We start from the raw sequence: 22,720 nt of genomic DNA, 5'->3' as shown, positions 1-22,720 counted from the left end.
CGAGCGGCGGCCGGGGCGGGGGGGTGTGGGTTCTGCCGCCTCACCAACGCGAGCTCTGATGCTAGGGAGAGCGGGGGAGCAGCGGGGGGGGTGGTGGTGTGATTAGGCCAGGTTAAAGTAGCCTTGATAAATAATTTTTCGAGTGTCTCCTCGTGGAACTGAGAGGTTAATTGTCAAAATACTTTGGAAAATTGTTCCTTGTATTTTGTCTTTTAAAAAAAAATTCATGCCGGACAGTTTGGGCTTGAGTTGTTTGAATATGGAAAAACTGGCAGAGATTGGAAGCTGGCAGGCACACAGTTAATGAAAAAAGTATTAAATAGCAATCTTGCATAACACTAAATTTTTCATGATGTTGACAGAATCTTTGGCCACAGATGGTAGATAGTGACCATGTCTTTATACTTCAGTGCTGTGAAAAATACAAGTGCTGGACAGCACAGCTGCGTGATGAAGGGAATTATCTGCCCTACTGGTTTTTCACTTTTGTTTTTATGGCAGTGCCAAGTAGGCACTCACATCCTAAAAGCTCTGTGTTGAGAGCATGTGTTGGAAATACAGACCAAGGAGTTAGGAGGGAAGTCCATTTATTTGGACAAAAAAATTCTTGGGACAGCAGTAGTGGGTGGGTGAATATAGGTGCTGAGGTACCAGCCTGAAAAGATGGTATGGGTTGAAATGTCAGAAGATGGGCGATTATTGAAGTCTTCAGTAATTTTAAGAGTAAGAATTACCATGTTAGATCAGATCGCTGACTTTCTCTGCTATCTAGTCAGTGATATTATCTAGCCTTAGGTCCATAAAAACTAGCAGTAGGCCACCACTTAATGAAAAATTTAATGTCTAGTTTAAACATATTAAATAAACTAAAAGAAAAAAAGTGTAAATTTATCAGCTAGTACCTGGCTTGTCTTGGTTTAAATCCTTTATAACATCTGTTTTAATTCAGTTCTCAATTCTTGAAAGTTACTAAGGCTTTGTTAATTGCTCTTTCCCTACAGCAGTAAGGCTTAAACAATTCTGTCTGCATGTAGTTCTCCTTCATCCTCTTCACCTTTGAAATCAGTGGCTGATAGAAAACCAGTTGTCATATAGGGAGAGCTCTTGGATTAAGGGGCTTGTTTTGGTTTTGTTTTTTCCTCCCCAACACCACCCAGGTTTCAAAAATAGTGAGTTGGAAAGAGTGTCCTACCTCTGTCTGTCAGGATATTTAATCCTCTTAATAAGCTTTAGACTTAATGTTTACCTTCTGGCAGTAAGATCTACCATTGAGCTACTTCTTTTTAAAATATACATTATTTTTTAATGAAGTAGGGTTTGCTGCTTCAGAGGAAGGTTGGTCAGGCCGATAGTTGAGATGCTAACTTACAGTATCAAACTCAACTCAAGTTTCCCTGTTGCACTGTAGCCTCCCTTGGTCTAGTCAAAACTCTAGAGTATATCTGTACTGATAAATGAAAAAGAGCCAAGGAATGAGCTCGAGCACTGGATTAATCTGTGAATATCTACAGTGCCCATTAGCTCTTTTCTTAGCTCTGTTTTGCACCAGCTTTCTCCAGGACAAGTTCCTCTAAATCTTACTCAGCACTACGTTGTACAGATCTGGGCCAATCTGTACCAGCTGCAGGACCACAGGTTGGTTTGTGGCACTCTTGTATTTAGCAACATGCACTTTGACATTCATTCCAGTTTTAAAACAGCGGAAATAAGACTCTGCATTGTGCAGAAATGGATTACAGATAAATATTAGAACATGCAGGGCACTTAAATACTGTATTAAGATGATACATTGAAAATAGTACTGAATGAGGATCTTCCTTGCATATGAACAGATTGCTACTTAAATGTTCTGTGTCAGAGAATACTTACTGTGTTGTGAGGGAGCAATCCAGTTTGCTTATTTACCTTATACCATCTGTTATTTTGTATTAATTTTAATAAATTAATGACTGAATTAAATTCAGCTCTTGTTAAACTTAAAATCTCCTGTGACTTCCTTCCTCCATTTCTGAGTACACCCAAATGCACAGTTGGGTGGTAACTGTACTGTACATAACCCTGCAAACTTGGGATGTTTCAGTCAATCAGAGATGAGTTTCAACACTTGCACTCTTCTGAATTGCTTAGACAGCTTTTGTATCTCTGCCACGCACTAGTGCTGTATATACACTGATCATGCTGACATCTCCATTTTCTCAGTCCTTTTCTAGTGTTAATAAAGACTGAGCTTTAGCAAGAACAGTGGTGTTGGCAGTATGACAAGTGTAGAGTGAATAGTAAATGAATTCACGATTAAGATGAAATATAACTGTGACTTTAGAATTTTACCTGATGTCTCTTCTTGGGGGTTGGAACTAGGTGATCTTTAAGGCCCCTTCCAACCCAACCCATTCTATGATTATATACTAACAATCACTAGCAAAAGAATTATTTAAAATCTGTAAAGTATCTTTGCCTTAGACTCCCCCCAGCAAAAACAAATCAAAAAACATGGGGCAAAGTAGACTATTGTGTACTGCAATTGTGTTCAAACAAATGAATTGTTCACTGTAAGCCTTAAGAACAGATTTTTTACAGAATTGGATACACAGGCACTAAAAATGTCAGAACAATAAATTTTGCTTATAAAGAAGTAAACTGTGATGATAGGTTAAACTTGTCTGTCTTTCTCAGTCTTCTAAATCTTTTCTGTGTTTTGGAAACCTACAATAATTTTTAAATCAGAATTCTATATTGTTAAATTGTTTTTCACCTTTATACCCTTCTTAAAAGGACAAAGGGATTTTTCATTAGCAAATACAAGTGTTGACCCAATTTCATGTGGTGTGGGAGTCCCTAGGTTTTATTGCTAGCAAATAATTTGACTATGCATATCTTAAATGCATAATGCCTAGATCTTTCGTGTAAGGATCAAGGTATATTCACAAACTTGTTAGAGTAATTGTACTTCCATTATAATTACTTGTTGTGCTGGTTAGTATGCTTCTAACTTCTAAACTTGATGTCCTTGGTGGCTATTAAATATACACTTATTTTTATGCCAGTAGTATTCTTCAGCTTTAATCAAAGATGCCGACCGAGCCTGTTGGCAGCAAGTGACTCCAATCAACCAGAAGAATCCCTTCCAGCCCAAGATCTGTTTTTCTGCTACGTGATGGGCAGTGGGCAGTGAGCCTGGTAGCTTGAGTCACTGATGATCTGCTCCATGTGGGCTGCCTTCTCAAGCCATCCCTGTCATATTCCTATGACCTGTCTGTCGTTGGACTGAAATCATGCATCTTGTCTTTTGCATGTAATTGGATTCTGTCAATACAGATGTGTTCCAGATTACATGGCACTTCTGTCATGTGTCTGCAGATGCATTAGTCACATAAGTACTGTATGACATTTGATCATAAAAGATGTGGGAGTAGAGCACAGTATTCCATCTTGGCCTCTTTAAAATATTTTTATGACCTGAAGTTCTTAAAATCCTCTGTTTATGTTGGCATAGAAGGAGAATATTTTCCAGATTATATATATTTTTACTTTATTGATAACAGAAACAAGAGACATTAAATAAACTTAAATGTAGATACTATTTCAGGATTTTATTAAAAGTTTGGATTTCAATAGTTCTTTTCTTCTTTCCTGATTTACTTTCTTCTTTTCATCCAGTATATTTATAGAGACTAATCCAATTTGGTTTAGTGGTTTATTGGCTTGGTAAGCCAAACTTAACCTCTCTAGGGAAAAGTAATTGATTCACCAGAAAAAATCAGTAACCTTCTGCACACCTTTTCCCATTCTGGTGCAGCTTTCTTGAATGTGGCTTAGCATTGTGTGAAGTCTCACCAGTGCTGTGTACAGTGGCATTAATAGTGTTGTATGTGTAATGGAAGTATTTTTATTTTTTCACTTTGGATTTTACTTACCCCCATGTTTTCTGTAGCTTGCTATCATTGTGATTGACAGATATCCCTAGATTTTTCTCCTTTCTGCCATCCATTTTACAGCCCAGAATCATTGGTTTATTGAAAATGCATGCTCTTTCATTTTTATATAATGTCCTATTTTTGTGGTTCATGATCATTATTCTCTTCTAGTATAATAACCTGATTTTCCTGAACTGTCAGTGCCTCTCAACATTGTCAGGAAAAAATGTCACTGGAATTTTGTACATTGCATGTTGTAAACACTGTTTTAGTCCAAGAATGATTTGTATTTGCTGCATTTGGCTAAGACTGAAGACCTGCATTCAGTTGAAACTAATTTTATGCGTTTTAGAGTTCAGATAAAACTATTGGATTATTTTGGCTCTTCAGTTGTTGAAGTACACGAGGCAGTTTGAGGAATACATTCCAAAATAGACAGAACCTGCAACCTTTTGTACATCTTGGTACTTCCAAGTTTTTGTCACCCGGGGAGCAAGGAAGGGAAAACACTAGTTGTCTTTCTCACTTTATAAACACTGTAAAGGAAATAAGTAATTCCCTGTTTTCATTTTGTGAAGCACAGCTTTAACTGTTCGGAGCTTCCCAGTTCTGTGTGTTGATGTTCAACAGTTGAAGTTTATCAGAATTTCTTTAAATCTGTTGAGTGCTTTCCCTTAAATTATTTAAATAAAAATGTCCTGAGTTCATCCTTTATTTAAATAGACAAAATGTTAACTGAACTTTTTTAATACCTTAGAGATTTTTAAAAATATTATAAAAAATAAAGTTAGATTTTTGTAAATTCTTTTTTACTCCACTATTTCCTACTGATTTAATACTTTTTAAAGATTGAAAATTTAATATCAGGCGTGTCCATATTCTCCAGATGTTTAACATTTAAGAAATACATGTCTGTGAAGTAACTAGATGTGATGATTATAAATTCCTTGCTGTCTTAGAAGGTTGAGATTACCATAATTTACCAGACACTGTACCAAGCAACTAGATAGCTTTCTGCTAATACATGCAGTGTGGTTATCATTATAAACCAACTGGAAGGAATTTTGTTCTAGGGTAGACTTTGTTTGGCTTTATTTTATGGATACTCTTACTAGTTTTTATTCTAATTTGCAGTAATGGAACAACTGCAGGGTCCAGTTATGCAAGAAGATGCAAATATTAAAGCTATTAATGAAGAGTACAGGAAAGCCTTTATTTTTATCAATAAAGGACTGAATACAGATGAACTGGGTCAGAAGGAAGAGGCAAGAAGTTACTATAAGCAAGGGCTTGACCACTTGCTCCGAGGAGTTAGCATTCCATCACAGGGCCCTGCATGTATTGGGTCCCAGTGGGAGTCTGCCAGGCAAATGCAACAGAAGATGAGGGAGACCCTCCGAAATGTTCATGCTCGACTTGGCATTCTAGAACAAAACACCCCACCCGTACAAGCAAGTCCTGCTGTGATGGATGCCCCTGCTGGGGTGCCCAAGCTGTACCCATCCATTCCTTCCAAAGAAAAGCCAGAAAGACCCCCTGCCCCTAATTCTCTGTTCCTACCACGTCAACCACCTGCAGCAGATGGAAGTGTTGCAACTGTGAGCCAGGGGCAAACTCCAGCGATGAGTCCATCATCTGCAAAACCTCGTTGTCTGCCAAATGAAGCACCTCCTGCCTATACTCCTCAAGCTACCAATGGCCATTTTACTGTGTCTTACGGCACAGACTCTGGGGAGTTTTCTTCTGTAGGTGAGGACTACTACAGTAAGTGTACTCAGCCACCTCCCCTTGAAAACCTGGGAGTGGATGCAGATGAGCTGATCTTGATTCCCCAAGGAGTACAGATATTCTTTGTGACTCCTGATGGGCAGGTTAGTGCTCCTTCATATCCTGGATATCTACGCATTGTGAAGTTCCTGGATACAGATAGTGAGACGGCTCAGAATCGTCCACCTGCATTTCTTCAGGTAACAGGAAAATAATTTTCTCCTTTAATTAAATTTCAAGAGCTGTCATAAAACTTTAAAAGGCAGTCTTCTTAAGTTTGTGCTTTTCTGAGCCTAAATCTCTGTGTGATAATATGAAGGATGTTATAGCTGTTGGAAAAATGGTTTTCTGCAAATGTACACTTTTATGACGACTTCTGTGAGAATCACCTCTGTGTCTCCCCAAGGTTGCTGAGTGCTGATTGTTCTGGTGAATTCCGTTTTCCAAAGGAGTTGACTTAACATGTCTTCTAAATTCATAAAATTAACTTCCCTTTCCTCACATAGAGAAGACATGTTGGTTCACCTATTGTAACAGTCAGTGTAAAACAGGGTTGCACACTACCCACTCCAGTCTCAACTAGAGATAAGCTGTTGCAGTTAGAACAACTTGGCAATTTGAAACTTGAGGGCCCATGTTAATGTAGACTCTAAACTACAAATTAAAAAGATGCATTATTTGGATTTTTTCAGTCCATTCTTGCTTCATGTGGGCATGTTCTGTAACATAGTGTTTCTGGTCTGGTTTCTGACTTTGGATCTCCTTGTTGCTGCTAAGATTGTCTGTTGGAAGTCTCATCAGCAAAGGGGAAACTTGGAAGGAAAATAAAAACTGTTTCCTGGTTTTGGGTCTGCTGGTTTACCTCCACCTGTGTTAGCAGCTTTCAAAAGTCAGCCAGTGACAGCCATACATTCTCTTTATCCTGTCATATAAACATGTCCTGAGGTCTACAGGAAGATACAGGTGCTGTGAATCCTGACTTGTTTGGCAGTGCCTTTCATCTACTTCTACATCTGGGCCTCTAGACTAGACAGTTAAGAGGCTACCAGCCTGAATTCTAGTCCTATGAAAATTAGTATTTTCTCAATGTTAGACTGTCAGAACTAATCAAGAATTATATTTCCACAGTCATGTGGGGGTTTTGTTTTTTTGTTTGGTTTTTTTTTTTTCCTTTTTTTTATTTTTCAAGATGGTATAAGGCTTTTTTATTTTTCTTACTCAATTCGATGGAAAATCAAGTTTGTGGTACTTATCAGTACATTCTGCCTGCCTTTGTTTTTAAAAGGATCCTTTAATTCCTTTATGTACGTCTCTTTTTTAGGTTTGTGACTGGTTGTATTTTCTAATGTGTAACGAGTCTCCTGTTCTGTGCTGCAATACTGGAGTCTACATGTTCCCTGACACGACGTCCCAGTTACCAGGGTCCTACGTGGGAGTAGTGCTGTCTTCAGAACTTCCAGCAGCTGACAGAGAGCTGTTTGAGGATCTCTTAAAACAGATGTCTGACCTTCGAATCCAAGTAAATCTCTGGGCTGCCTGTTCTAAGCCAATAAGGAAAGGTGTAAATGGTCTTTTACAGTTTACAGTTAGTTGTGTAAAACTACAGAGTTCTGTGTCTTGCTTGGTAAACTCACCAGTTGAGAAGTAGATAGTCAAGATTAAGCAACCTAGTAATGAGACTGTGATCCCTGTGAGATGGGAGGACAGAAATTTTTAAATGCTAAGTTGTAAGCTCAGAGAGGAATTGGATACCATTTTGTGTATTCTCCCTGTTTTTCTAAAGGATAACATAGGTCCCAAAATTAAAATCTGTGTTCAGGAGAAAGCATATTTCTTCCTCTGTGTGTGCATACACATGCACACACTCTCTGTGTAGTTTTGATGATACCATTCCTGGAATATTGTGTCCAAATGTGTTTACCATTCAAGAAAGTTAAACCACTCCAGAGAAGACCTATGAAAGTAGTGTGTACCTCAAAAATCTGCCTTCAAATGGGATCTCAAAATGAGATAATCTGGTGCCTTATTGCAGTAAGATGTTGACTGAAAAAATGGAAAAACCCAGTAGTCTTAACAAAGGCGCAGTAAGATACAGCAACCAGAAACAAGGAGAAAATGTTATTGTAAGAGCACTGGAGCACCATTTTTCAGGAAAAATGGTAATAACTACTTAAAAGCTCATAGCAAGATTGTATCTTTTAATGAAAGATAGAATGTTGAATCACCAAGATTTCAATGCAGTGATGATGAAGGACTAGTTTTCAGCATGCCATGTGGGCAGAGTTCTATTGAGTTCAGCAGGGAATTTCATTAACACAGGAGGCCATTAATTTTTACTTTAAAGGAAAAAATACAATAGAATTATGTGATGTTTCAGTGCAGGACTTACTGGATAAAATTCTGTCATCTTTCCTGCATACAAATAGTTCAGATTTGATATCTCATTAGTTCCTTATTGTCCTAAAATTCCCTGTTTTTGTTAATGTTCCCTGATATGATGTCACAGGTGCCAGGATCCCATGAGAGAGTAGGGTTATCTTCAGAGCTCCCAGCAACTGAGAGAGCGCATTTTGAAGATAAATTTAAACAGATGTCTGGCCACAAAGTCCAGGTAAATTCCAGGACGGTGATTAAAAAATTCTGTAGTAAAAAAAAAACAACCCCAAAACTGAAATACATGTTAGTACTGCTGAGATTACAGACTTGATTGACAGTGGCAATGTATGCTGTGCTCTGTGCTGGTCTTCTTTTTTTTGTTGTTGTTGGTTTTCTTAGTAGCTGATTCAGTTACTGCAGGCTACTGTTTTGCAAACTAGCAGATTTCTGGCGTTTTAAAAACTGATATAGCACAAATATTTCAGAGCTTAGTCTGATGGCCACTTCATGTGTCTGTTTTATGTAGTACTCGTGAGGATATAATTAACAACTATATTTAATGTAATTATAGTACTGAGTCACCTGTCTTATTAGAGAATCTATTTCTGCTCCTTAGTATAGTCCTTAAAAGTCTTGTTGACTGTTTTTCTATAGTGACCCAAACTGTGGTGTAACTAAATTATGTCTGGAACATAGATTGGAGTTTTTTTCATGGGGATTTTTTTGTTTGTTTTTCAGCTATAGTTGTGTATTAAGGTTATTTCTCCTGCCCATCCCCCACAGTGTTTTGGTCACATGCTGGAAAAATTTCTTGAACATGAGATTTCACACTGCTGTTAGGCATTAATTGATGATAGGGTACATGTTGGTGATACATGTTAACCTCCTGCATAGCAACCTTCTGAGTGTTAATCTACACTTTTCCATTCATGTTGGTTTTGTTTTGTTTTACTGCAACAGTCATCTGTGTGCAATACCCTGTTTTTATTTCCAGTAAATATTTCAGGGGAATCTAAGAATTCTATATAATATCAAATATTATATTGTGTATTATATTTTGCTTATAGGTTTCACCCATTAATGCTTTCATTTAGACTTTTCTAGACTAAGCAAAAAGGTTTTTTTTCTTTCTGTCCATCATTAACTAGAAGGGGTTTTAATCATTGAAATGTTAGGGCTTTTAGTTTTACATTGGACAAGTCCTAAGAATGGAATCTTAACAGAAACCTAAACCTATTACAGTTTTTTTGCTTTCTGTAATTAAAGTTTAATTGTACATTGTCTATGAATTGTGTAAAGTGATTACGGATTTTAGAAGCGCTAACCAGATTGTAGTGGTGGTTGCTATATTTGAATAATTAACATCTACTCCAGAAAGTAGTGTTTGACATGAAATCACACAGAACCTATCCACCCAGCTTTAAATGGGGAGCAGTATCATGCACAGCTTGATGTCTTCCTTGGCTGTGCCAGTCTGCAAAGGCATCAACAGCACATAGAATGAATAAGGTCTTTTCTTTTTGAATTTGGGAGGAGAGGATGAGGCACAAAACAACCAGAACAACTGCATTCTTTTAGTGCAGCTGGATTATCTAACCAAAGACTGCAGTTCCCATACTTAATAACAACAAACTTGACTCCCTCTGAGAAGATAAAAATGGTGGATGCACATGTTTCTTACCTTTTTTTGCTAGTTAACTTGCACCTACTGGGCTACTTGACAATATGGTCATACTGGCAAGCAAATCTTTTCTTTGTAACTGGATGAAGAAAGTGTACAGAAAATGCTGAGTTGTCTGATAAGCTTTTTTGAATGCACAGCATTTCTGTGCAAAAGTAATTGAATCACAAATTTCCCGTGAGTTTCTATACACTTACCCAACAAATATGCAACATTAGCATTATTTGATAATGGAGCAGTATGATTTAAACCAGAAATCCTGATGGTAAGCTGTGAAGTAGATTCTCATGTATTTACTTTCACTTGTTAGCCTCCAGAAGCCTCTAGTGATACAGTTAACTTGCCTCAGACTGTACATATCCAACCACAACCTGAAGGAGCAGAAAATCAGAAAGAGTTGCCAGAGTGGAGTGAGAAAGTTGCCCATGGAATCTTGTCAGGTACTGTTGTAATAAGAGGATTGTGTTGAGTATAAACGTCTGTAAGTACCATTTAAAACACCTAAATATTTGCTTGTGTGCTGGTAGAAGCTGAGTGGTCAGAAGTAGTTGTTCACCAGTTCCAGTTGTGATCATCTAAAGGATACTTTAAGCTTTATAAAAACAGTGCAGAATTTAAATGCATTCCCCACAGTCTTGTTCACTGCGAAGGAGTTAGGGTTCTCATTTGACTGTATGTTAGGATATCACCCCCTGTGACTAAACCCACTATGAACAGTTTCACTCCTGTATGAGCAGCTATATTAAAGCAGGCATCATTGTTATTTCTGCAGATAAACACTTGTTCCCTTCTGAGAACCTTTGGAATACACTAATGACCAACCTGCTAGGAGGGCTAGAGGGTTGGGTTGTATGTTTTCAGAATGTTAATAGCATTGAGATGTTCAGTTCTGTCCCTTCTGACCCAGCTGGAGATTGGATAGCTATTTAAAAACTGAGTATCTCTATGAAGCTGACATTTGGATGAGGACTGGCTGTATTAAACTTAACTAAAGTGAACTGAAAAAACGTGGGTGGTGTAGGTGCAGAAATCACTGCAGGAATTCATGCTGGCTCATTCAGGGAAGAGTATAATTGCAGACTGTGTCATCAGGAATATTTCTAAAGTCAGTGTTGCAGAGGCAGAGGAGGGAAAGCTGTAGGAATCATTGTCTGTAAAATTATACATTCTAAGAAAAACAATTTTTGCCTTGAAGGTGCATCTTGGGTAAGTTGGGGCCTAATTAAAGGAGCAGAATATACTGGTAAAGCTATCCACAAAGGAGCTTCTAAACTGCGAGAACACATTCAACCAGAAGAAAAACCTCTGGAAGTCAACCCAACTGTTGCAAAGGGACTTCATGTAGCAAAACAGGCTACAGGAGGAGCTGTGAAAGTCAGCCAGTTCTTAGGTAAAAATTTCCATCTCATAGTATATTGTATTTTTGCCTTAAATAATAAATATTCTGTAAAATGAGAGCTGGTTTCTCTAGCCAATGAACTAAATGGATTGATCTGATGAAATCCAGAGATCAGTAGTTTGTGCCTAGTTACCCCCTGTGAGAGACATGCTTTGGGACTAATATTTATTATATAGCCTTGAGGCATCTTTTCCTTTCCTAAAAGAATGGTCCATACATTCTTAAGTTCAGCATGGTTTTCTAAGTTTTAGAGAGTTAATTCAAAATGGTGTGTCTCTTCTTAAGTTGATAACCATGTACTTAACTGTTACTGGTTACTAACATATTGTACCACTAGAGAATGTGTGTGCATGCATTTTTAAATATGCACGTCGGAAACAAGTCTATTAGACTATGTATAAACTTTCAGATAGAAACAGCTTGGTGTTCACAGGTGCTTGGTAACCCTAGCAGCTCTCAGTAACTTCATTCTTTTATTTATTTGCATTAATGTTTATACTTAGTGTCTAGTGACTCATCCAATTTTAAAAGCAAATTGTGCTGGATGTTATAAAACTACTTTGAAGAGCTGGAATGGTTGTAAGAAAGACTTTTCCAGAAGGCCAGTCAGGAAAGAAACAGCTTGTTCCCCATCTGCAAGTTGGGAATAACAAAGCAATGAAACAGTTTCTTGAAATTTGAGTGCAAGATGTTGATTTCTTTTCAAGTGCTTTTTAGCCATAAGACCAACCTTACTTGTTTCGTAGGAAGTGGAGCTGTGCAGAATCAGAAAAAAGGTTGCTTCTGTATCAATTGGGTACTTAAGCATGGATTAAAGTCTGTCTTTCAAATAAGCATATTTAAATAAAAGTAACACTTAAGACCAGCAAAGCTTATTTTTAATTAGGAGTAAGGACTCTTAAAGAAAGATGTTCTGTGTTCTCACTAAATAATCTGCATACTGTTGTTTTATGGTAGTTGAGGGAGTGTGTTCCATAGCAAGCTGTGTTGGAAAGGAGCTAGCTCCACACATGAAGAAGCATGGCAGCAAATTAGTTCCAGAATCCCTTAAGAAAGATAAAGATGGCAAATCCACTTTTGATGGTGCTCTGGTGGTAGCAGCAAGTGGAATTCAAGGTAATAAAAATTCCTTGTACTTTTTTAATTGCATACTTTTCAATGCTATGAACTCAAATAAGCTGTTAATTTTTCCAGGCTTTTCAACAGTGTGGCAAGGTTTAGAAAATGCAGCGAAGTGCATTGCTAAAAGTGTTTCAACTGAGACTGTAAAAACTGTCAAATACAAGTAAGTTATGTTTTCATTGGTTTCATTTTCTACAGCATATTGTCATTGTGTTTGAATACTGGAAAAAAAATCTTATGTAAGTGTAGGGAAGCTAAGTGATGAAATAGCAGCTTATCACGTGCTGCATAATTAGAGCAAAGCAGCATAATTAGAGCAAAGAGCAAAGTTCAGCAGTGAGCACCTCCTGTAAGTAAAAATGGGAAATACATAAATGATTGTGGTAAGTATTTTTTTAGCTGTCTTCTAAAAGTATTACAGCTTCAGGCTACGTTACAAATAATGTTCAGATTTATATCTTTGCTCTATAGTATAATGTCATTGTAAAAAATGTTACTGGTTTAAACCTCTCAGCTCTGAACCTGAATTTATGTAGACTTAGCTAAATTTGAGAAAGATGGAACAATTTAATCTATCAGCAGGTTTGACTAAAGTGAGAAGGTACATAAAAGAAAATTGGTAAGGAAATATACGGCATAAATAGCGATAACAGCAGTAATAGGATAGCCTCAAGTTGCAAAATGCGGACTTTCTTAGAAAAAGATAATGGGAAGAACATAATAAGTTGCGATTAAGATGTTACTAAGATGATGGAAAGACCAAAGTTGAGTGCATGTACTGGAAGATGCTGTGGAGAATAAGGGAATGTATTGGAGTAACTGCAAAACATATGAAATGCACCCCTCAAAACCAGTGCAATAGTTGTGCTAGAGTAAGCAAAAGTATGTAGGTTAAATCAGTGGTGAGTGTAGCAAAAGAGACATTAAGAAGGATCGCTGAAAGCACATACAGGCTTCTAGTGGAAGGTAACAAGGTAAACATCAGCATACGGTATTAAGTGGATTGGCATTTCAGGGTTGTGTTGTGGTGCATTTCAAATAGGAGGCTAGACAGTGAAGTTCTAGTCAGTGCTGCTTTATTAATAATGTTTGTTTTCAGTAGGAATGTCAGAAGGTATGGTACTGGTACTCATTTCACATAAATTCACATTAATGTTTTTGGTTTAGATATAAAAACAGGAAATGTGGAGATCAGCAGTCAGCAGCCATTAAGAGTGAAAAACAATAAGTAATTAAACTACAGTTAACTACAGTTAAAAATATTTGATATGTGATCTTTAAAATCTATCTGTATAAATGTATTAAAATTCTACATCTTTTTTGGAAGCTAATTTTTGCTTCAGTAGACAGATTTCTGCCACTCAAAATACTTCAGTGAAGAAGCTAAATTCCACTTTATGGAAACAAAACTAAAGGGGCTTCATCAGAGTGTCTCTAAATCAACAAAAAACTGAGCTAAAACTTAGCTACAATACCTTTGTGGATGGAATTATAAAGAGATGCTTATCATATGATCAGAATTGGGAAAAAATGTAGCTTCAGAAGTAATATTTCTGCCAAAGTACCATACTTCTACCTTGGTGGGGTTTCTTATGAATATTTAAATAACTGCAGTATCTACATCTGCCCAATTTTTTTCTTAAAAAAAAAGTAAAAAAAAAAGTTACAAATTATGCAATTGAGATGGACAAACTGAAAAATCCATTATCAAATATTAAGAAATTGTAAATCTAACTGTACTGGATAAGCTATAGTCTTACTTTAAATGAGGTTGCCTGTTTTACTAATGTTATATAAAACTGGCTTATGATGTTCCTGAGGTGAAAATAACTAATATATTGACAAATACTGCACTTTTGTTGTGAGATTAATTCTGTAATCTGCAGATCTGATGTTGGTGATTCAAGGCTGTTACTCTATGGGAGAATTAAAAACAAACAAAACAAAAAAGCACTAATTCTTTTTTTTCAGTTTCATTGTTGGTTCCAGCTATTATGCTGTGGCTACTGCACTGATAATGTGATAGAGTTTTGGATTCTTTGATATTCTGTGCTTCTCTCTAGCCTTATTTTGAGGTCCTCAAAGAATCTCTGGTCATAAGAAGCACAGGGAAAAAGTAACTCTGCTAACTGGTGGGATTCTGATGCTGCCAGAAATACTTCCCTTTGGCCTGGTTTGTCTGATTACAGTGCGCTCTGGGGAAATGTCTGGCTGCCTGGAACAAATGGAGTCACTCTTGTCCTCCTTCAGTAGTATGCTCTCTATACTGGTGTAGATGTGCACCTTTCTTCACTGTTTAGTAATTAATATGAGACCGCTGACTTGCCCCCTAGAGCATAAAGAAGCTGGACACACAGCCCAGTGGAGAGACCCGAGGTTTTATCTCTTAGTAGTTGTTTTCAGTGTATCCTTAAGATGGCTTTCTTGAGCCTTTGGGGGTTTTGTATCTCCTTTCCCCCCACGCTTTGCTTCTTCCCCTTTGCCACTCTATTGATTCCAGGTTACTTCAGATAAGTTTTCACTGCATGACAGAATGTTTTTGTAGGCACCTTGCTGTGTCCAACATACGAGCATAGCTGTGTCAGCAATCCTCTGTACCCAGGAGACCTGTTAGACTGTTTTGAGTTAATTTGCTTGAGCACAGCGGTGCACTACCTCAGTGAGTCTACTTTTGGGACTTTGAACTGACATGCCAATGTGTTGCTGTTACACCAGACATGGTATCATGTTAAGCCTTGTAGACCCAGGCAGAGATGATACAGGACAAGTACTAACCAAACACTATTCTGGCAATGGTGGTATCAGTTCAGAAAAATTATGCCTGAGGTGGTTCTGGTCCCTTTTTCCGTAACAGGTGAGAAGGTAGGACAGTGTTTGCTCTCCCTCCTCAGTGCTGCCACCTTTGATAGAGACTGAGAAGGTTTAGCAGCTGCAAGGGTCTAGCTGTGCAGACTTACATGGTGATATAGAGAGTATCAGGAATTTTACCTAAGAGGTGAAAAAGTACTTGGGGGTTATTGCACACAACTTCTCCCATGTTTATGGTTCTATAGATAAGCCTTCTACTCTTCAAAACGAGAGAGGAAGGAGGGAGGAAGACTGGAAGGTTTTTTGAGGAAAAAGGGCAGAAGCATATTGGTATCTTTAAGAATGATCTGCCTGATAGAGGAGCAGCCCTTGTTCACATGGCTTGGTAATTTCTAATTTTATTCTTTAAGCATTCAGGCTGTGTGCTTATTATTTGTTCTTGGTAATGCTTACATTTTTCCTTTAAAAAGAATTCCAGTGAAGATTAAAATACTAAGTATACAAATCTACAAAACTGCTATCTTTCTTAAGGTACGGAGATGATGCTGGCCGTGCTACAGACAACGCTGTGAATTCTGCAATCAATGTTGGTATGACAGCATTTAACATTGACAATATTGGTATCAAAGCTGTGGTAAAGAGAACTGCAAAGGAAACTGGCCATGCTGTGTTAGATGAGTATAATGTCTTGGATAATGAGAAGGATAAAAAATTACACCAATGAAATACTTCTCGAAGCCTTAGAGATGAAACTTCCTATTTATAACTATATTGCTAATCTGTGATCTAACACCAATCACACTGTAGTTTTCAAGCAACTATTACTTAATTTGACATGAAACTGTAAAAGTAGGGAGGGCATTTGTAGGACAAATGAAAGTTGTCTTAACTCCTTGTGTATTGAACAAGGGTTTTAAACAACTGATCAGGGTTTTATAGAAATGGAAGGATATGAGTTTGCAGTTAATCAACTTGCCTCTGTAAGCACTTTTTCAAAATATAATATGGAATAATAAATTAATATAGAAATACTATTGTGAATATTTTTGTAATACTTTATAAAGAACGTGGTGATATAGAACAAATAGGCTTACTAATTCTGGAACAAGTAAGATTACTAGTTTTGTTTTTTAACCATACTTAAGAGTTAGTTTTACTAAAACAGCCTTGTCTTATTTAATATGCACTACTAAAATAAGCTTTGTGTTTCATTGTTTGGTAGAGAATTGCTCTTTTCAGATACCAAACAGCTAATCTCACCCAAAGTTCATGTTAGAAGAGATGAAAGATGAACCTCAGGTTACTAGGTAGTTAATCCTTTTAAAACTTTTTTCCATCCAGCATATAAGCAAACCAAAGATACCAAGGATTTCTTCTAAAAGAGGGTATTTACAACGCTAGAAAAATGTACTCTCCAGTTGACTCCATAAGGAATATACAAATTTTCTTTGAAATTAAGATTTTTATTGAGAGGATAAGTATTTTTATTTCATATATTAAAGTATTTTTCTGTAAAAAGATTCTATAGAGGACACTAGGAACTTCTATGCATTCTGTACTTGCGTCCAATCCAGAAATATTCAGAGTATATATTGTGGCCTCCTTATGGAATACATTATGTATTTGCTTCAACAAGTAGTTTCAACAGTCAGCGTATTTATTCCATTAAATTCATAGTTGCGCAAGGTAAATTTTTAGAGAGAATGAAGACAAGCCCTTTTAATGAAGAGATGTGTGTGGAATATAATAGACACTGCTGTGTAGGTTTTTCATCCTGTTCCTAGTGCAATGTGGAATAACTCCATACGTAGAACCCTGCTACTTTAGCAGTTCATTATCGAGTTTTAAGGCTGCTACACATACTAATATTGGCTGAACCTGCAGCAAACAGAACACCATCAATTTACAACTTAGAAATAAGTTTCATGTAAATGGGGAACATAACTATAAATGGTTGTTAGCAAATGATATTTGCATCAGATTGAAAAAATACAGTAACAACTAATGTCTATTAGAGTGGTAATAGGTGCACATTTTGTGGTAACTACTATAGGTGTGTAATTAGGCTGAGAAATGTGAAACAAAGGGTCTAACCACTTGAAATGTACCTTTGATTTGTGGAAATAAAGATTAAATTAAAGTTGGTTAATCCGTGCTTGGCCTTTTTATGATGTGAAGCTATTGTATGGATCAGTGAGTGGAAAGACTAAGACTTCTGAAGTAATAAAAGAAGAGTATTGAGGTATGTCTACTAGAAACAAGCTCACCAATTAGTTTAAAATATTTCAGACTAAAAAGGTCCATCAAAAGTACACTACAACAATTTCTGTATTACTACAGTCTGTCACTTGCCAGCAAGTAAAACTAGTTCAAGACTGCTTCACAGTAGTAAAAGCATTTTTGTGATGAACTGCATTTTATAATTGGGATGTATGCATTTGTATCTTCCTTCTCACTCCTATTTTGGTTTTGCATATAACTCATGCCCTTTAGTTTCATCTGTAAACCATCAGAACAATAAGTTGTATTAAACCAACGGTTAAAATAAAAGTGTTAATGTCTTCAAGAGACCAAGTTGTAGCATACTGAGGAAAAAAAGATTTAAATGTCCTCAGTATCAGGCAAGCATTGTTGTCCTGTTCAACCTGCTGTTCTCTTTACGTGGACTCTCCTCTCAAATTTGTCTCAAAGTAGATTGAAACTAATTTTTTTTAATAATATCTACCCCATTTTACAGTTTTCACTATGATACACCCTTTTACATTGTTCGAAAGTTCAGTTAATTCTCACTGCTGAAAGTATTACACTGTTGAACTTACCCTGCTACAAGCTGTCACTACTTGGGCCCTGGTCAGCAAATCCATAGGCTTCTCCCCACTTCCTCCACCATATAAAACAGCCTTCACACACTTACTGCATTATTTTGGCTCTCCCTTTTACACACTAAGCTCCCTAAGCCTGTCTTAGGTTTGTTTTCTACTCCCAGCTGGGGTTTGTTTCTTCTTTGAGCACTGAACATCTGATGCATGGCAGTCCTAAAAGTAAGTCATCCTAATGCTGTTTACCAAGTGAACACCTACCCAATTTCCTAATGCAGTGCTATTTCTAAATTCATTTATTCAGTCTTCTAAGATATTGGTCTCAAATCCTGTCTTGAGAAGGTTACTTTTAAGGACCTCCAAGTCATTCTAAGCTACTGCTGTCTCTGGCATCATCATTCTGTAGGTATAAACCACTGTTCTTGCCTCAAGTCTAAAACCTTGCATTTGAATGGATTCCTCTAGATTCCAATGGTAGGTTATTTTTTTTAATGCTGATTTAAAAACACTTTGGGATAGCCTGTTTCTTAATATTCCCTGACAAACTAAATCTGTAATCCTTTAAAAAGAATTGGTAAAACTAACTTCCAGTAAAACTACCTTCCAAGTGGTTTAACCCTAGCCGGGAACTAAGCCCCATGCTCACTCACTCCCCTCCTGGTGAGATGGGTGGGTAAATGGGAAGGGTAAAAGTAAGAAAACTTGTGGGTTAAGAACAGTTTAGTAATTGAAATAATAATAAATTTAATGAAAATAACAGAGATAAATAAAACCCAAAAGAAACAAGTGATGCAAATGAAAAACAATTGCTCACCACCAATGGACCGATGCCCAGCCAGGGCCTGAGCAGCAGCCCCCAGCCAGCTTTTGCCCTAGTTGATATGCTGAGCACTATATCATATGGTCTGGAATATCCCTTTGGTTAGGGGGGGACAGCTGTCCCAGCTGTGTCCCCTCCCGAGTTCTTGTGTCCCTGAGCAGCCTCATTGGCAGGGCAGCATGAGAAGCTGAAAAGACCTTAACTTAGTGTAAGCACTGCTCAGCAACAGCTAAAACAGTGTGTTGTCAACACGATGCTCATCCTAAATCCAAAACACAGCACTGTACCAGCTACTAGGAAGAAAATTAACCCAGCTGAAACCAGGACACCAACTCACCACAGAATGGTGTAGGTTGGAAGGGACCTCTGGAGGTCCCAGACTACAAAGGTCTGTATCCCACCCTCCTTCTCAAAACAGATCCAGCTGGAGCACAGTATTCTGCACTAATTCTGCTCATGGTCTGATTATCCACAAGGGTGATTACAGTCTCTCAGGGCAACCTTTGCCAAGTTTAACTCTGATGAAGTTAAATATTTCTCTCTTATACTGGGCCAAAAATTTTTATATGCACTCGGGTGCATTGCTACTTATCCTTCTGTAGTGCATACTGGAGAAAAGTCTGGCTTCTCTGTCTCCTCTACGCCCTCTTACGTAGCTGTTGACAGCACTATCTCCTTATGCCTTCTCTTTTCCACACTGAACATAGGCCACATGTGCCATCCCCTGACCTAAGGCAGCCCTTAGGATTTGTGTGGGAGCCCAAAGCTGCAGCACTCCAGCATGTGGTCCCATGGGCGCTGAACGGAGTGGAAGAACCACCTCCCTCAACCTCCTGGCTATGTTCTTGCTAACAGCCCCGGAGGCTGTTGGCCTTGTTCGCAGCAGGATGCACTGTGGTTCGTGGTCAGCTTGTTCACTAGAGACCCCTGTGACTTTTCCTGTGAAGTTGCATTCTAGTTACTACCCCCAACCTGTACTGATCCATGGGCTTTTCCCATGCCAAATTCTGGATGTACTTGCTTTTTGTTCCATTTCATTAGGTTCCTTTCAGCAGCCTGTTTCTCCAGGCTGTATACCCTGCTCTGCATGGCAGCCCTACCCACCTGCATAGTGACCCCTGCCCACAATTCAGCAGCAGCAGCAAACTTGCTGAGAGTGTGCTCAGTCTTCCAGGATGTTAATAAAGAATTAAGAGTATTGCTTCAGGTATTGAGCCCAGAGTCAACTATTCATACTGATGATCACCACACTTTAAGCCTGATGGCCTGGCCAATTTTCCAGCAACTTTATTTCTCAGTTACCCAATCAATAACTCACCAATGTGGCTATAAAGGTAATGTGGGACACTACATCAAAATCCTTGGTGCAGTCAAAACACACAATATCCACCAGTTTCCCTTGTCCACACAGCCAGTCATCATACCCTAGTTACTGGTGCTACAGAAATAACTACTTTATAAAAATGATGTCATAATCCAAATGTTTGTCTTCAGCAACAGATCTACCTTGCTTTTAAGCAACTGTTTATTGACTTCACGTAATCCAAAGATACGTATTTAAGTATAAAATTCTGTTTTCAAACCACATTATGTTGTGATCAAGTTTCCTAAGTTTTCTTAGTCAAAATTTTAAGCTCAAAAATAACATTAGAAGTCTTATATCAATGAAAGTACCTTTATAGGTATCCATATATCTAATTTTAACTGATTTATTTGGTATAAAGAAATGGAGGAAAATTCTCACGTGTTGCAAGTGTAGCTATGCTACTGCTGTGATTGTTAAAAATAGTGATGTTTTGAAGTTTTACACACTCACACAAGACCTCAGTACACAAAACACTCACTTTTCTCCCACTCCTGTTACCAAACCATGTGGCAAAGCACGCAGTTATACCAGCTGTCCTGTGCCAACCCAACCCATGTGGTCTGGGCTCATCCTTACGTGCACTGTGACCTAGTTCCTGAGAGCTTACCTAGTTCCTGAGAGTTTACCTAGTTAGCTTACCTAGTAATCCCAGAGTTGAGGTTGAGACCTGAAAGTATCGTCGAGAGGTCAAAGAAAAGTCTCCTGGGGCAGAGAGAGTACACTGCGGCTGGGATACAGCCCTCAGTTAACTCTGTGCATTCTGCTCTCAGACTTCTTTGTGATTCCAGGGATCATTCTAGGCTCTCTAAATGTGCCCTCCAGTTGAGAACTATTCCGAAGGCTGGTTAAATTAATCTTGAGGCAGTTCTTCACAAAAACGGGTAACAAGAAAAATGGTTACTGATTAACACCTTTGCTGTTAAGATTCAGCACACTCAGTTATGAATGCTAACCTAGCTCCAAGGCATTGCTTAGATTATTGGTTTGGTATGGAATGTGTTTTCAATATGTATCATAAAATTGTAGCATTCCGTGATCCTGAAGGCAAAATGAGCAGCTAAATTTAAATGCAGTTACACTGCAGCACTATTCTGATTTTGTTTCTTGATTAAAGTATTTCAGATAATTTTTAATTTGAACCACACCTCAAGTGGTAATTCACTGATTAGATGATAGAATTAGTTATAACTTGAGACTGTCAAAAATCACCTCCTGCTCTAATATGTATCACAGAGACGAAATTAAAATGATGACTTCTTACGATCAAGCTTCTCACTCTCCATCCTTCTGTTTTATCCTCAGACACTAGATCCTGCTGGATCAGTGACCCTGCTGTTTCAGTATCAGTAAGGTGTTGGACTGGCCCATTCCAGTGTCACACACTACCACTTTAGGACTAAAATCCACAAGATTTCAGCATTGACTTTTGGATGGCAATGCTGATTTATGCTTTGTTAAAGTAATGGTAATACATGACTCCTGTTTTAATCTTTGAAAGTAATGCCTCTGTTACCCAACAAGCTGCAGGGCTATTGCATTTGGCTTGCTACTCATGCAGTGGAATTCCTTGAACTGAGAAACTAAACCCTTTGTTTATTCACAGTATACCGGTAAAGCAAAATTATAGTCCATCTCCTTCCTGAGAAAGTGAACTGCTAGTTCCTCTAGTGAGCACTAGGGCCCATGAAATGGTGAGTTGATCTAAGAGCACACTAATCATTCCCAGTTTGTCCCTCTTACCAACTCTGGTGCTTTTCTGAGCAGCTGGTGAACCACTTCAGCTCACTCATCAACAGAAACTGCAAATATTAAACATTTTTCCTGATGTAAGTTTTCTAGTTTTCATGAGCTGTAATGGCCTGTTGGGGAGTTACCTGAATGTCAGAACTGGCACTGAAGCAGCCAGAGAAGGTGTCAGGGAGAACTAGACAGAGGTGATGCCACTCTTACGGCAATTAAGCTGTTAGGTTATTGCAATCCACCCCATAAAGCTTTACCTTGAGAAAGCCATGAACCCATCTGAAATCCCTTGCTTGAAAAATGCATGAATTTCAAAGCATGAATCCAGACCATTGTAAGATAATTAAAATATTGGTGTAGATTGACTAATTGACTCCGTTGACTTGATCAGTGAAGATTAAGACCCATTATTCTAAACTCTTCTGTCCGGTCTCAGGTTAGGCTCTTGCAAACTAGTTTATGCACAGTACAGATCACAGTTACCAAGGGTGATAAAATACTGGCTAGGCACTCGGTTTTAAGACCAGACCTCACAGTGCTGTGTCTGCCTTCACATGTGGGTCAAAGCATTTATTTAAAACCGTGCTACTTTCCATCCAAAAGAAGTGTTTTAAAAAAAAAAAAAATCTGCACGTATTTGTGTTTCCCAGGTCATGAAAAGCTTGGCACAGCAACAGTTCAACCTATACGGTCAAAACTCTTCAATTGGGCCAAAACTGTGTGTGTCCCATTTCTGGTGCTGCTCCAGCCACGTGCTGGGGATTTCCCTGGACGGAGGGAAGGAAAAACCCACCCAACTAGGGGCAGGTACAGTGACGGACGAGAGCCGCCACGAACGCGTGCAGGTTGGACGGCAACGGCCACGGGAGGTGCTGCCGGCCCCCGCCTGGCCCGGGCAGCGGGAGTGC

The 22,720-nt window shown here is 38.2% G+C and overlaps 1 protein-coding gene across 6 annotated transcripts; it reads left to right on the top strand.

The window, feature by feature from the left end:
• Positions 1 to 93: 93 nt before the first annotated feature.
• On the top strand, positions 94 to 17,216 carry SPART (spartin). Of its 6 annotated transcripts, none has more exons than XM_026844016.1 (9): positions 94 to 1,635; positions 5,049 to 5,881; positions 7,003 to 7,200; positions 8,167 to 8,292; positions 10,049 to 10,178; positions 10,934 to 11,128; positions 12,095 to 12,253; positions 12,332 to 12,422; positions 15,599 to 17,216. In XM_026844016.1, the coding sequence occupies exons 2-9, from the start codon at positions 5,051 to 5,053 to the stop codon at positions 15,789 to 15,791; spliced, it is 1,923 nt and encodes a 640-aa protein (XP_026699817.1). In that variant the 5' UTR covers positions 94 to 1,635; positions 5,049 to 5,050; the 3' UTR covers positions 15,792 to 17,216. The 6 variants fall into 6 exon arrangements, with proteins under 6 accessions (XP_026699817.1, XP_026699808.1, XP_026699799.1 ...); XM_026844007.1 differs by lacking the exon at positions 94 to 1,635 and adding an exon at positions 2,932 to 3,177; XM_026843998.1 differs by lacking the exon at positions 94 to 1,635 and adding an exon at positions 2,932 to 3,207.
• Positions 17,217 to 22,720: the final 5,504 nt, after the last annotated feature.

Source organism: Athene cunicularia (assembly GCF_003259725.1).
Source record: "Athene cunicularia isolate RWA chromosome 1 unlocalized genomic scaffold, athCun1 chr1_part1, whole genome shotgun sequence".
Taxonomy (NCBI): domain Eukaryota; kingdom Metazoa; phylum Chordata; class Aves; order Strigiformes; family Strigidae; genus Athene; species Athene cunicularia.
The sequence above is the reverse complement of the archived record's forward strand: the minus strand, read 5'-3'. Positions and strand labels throughout refer to the sequence as shown.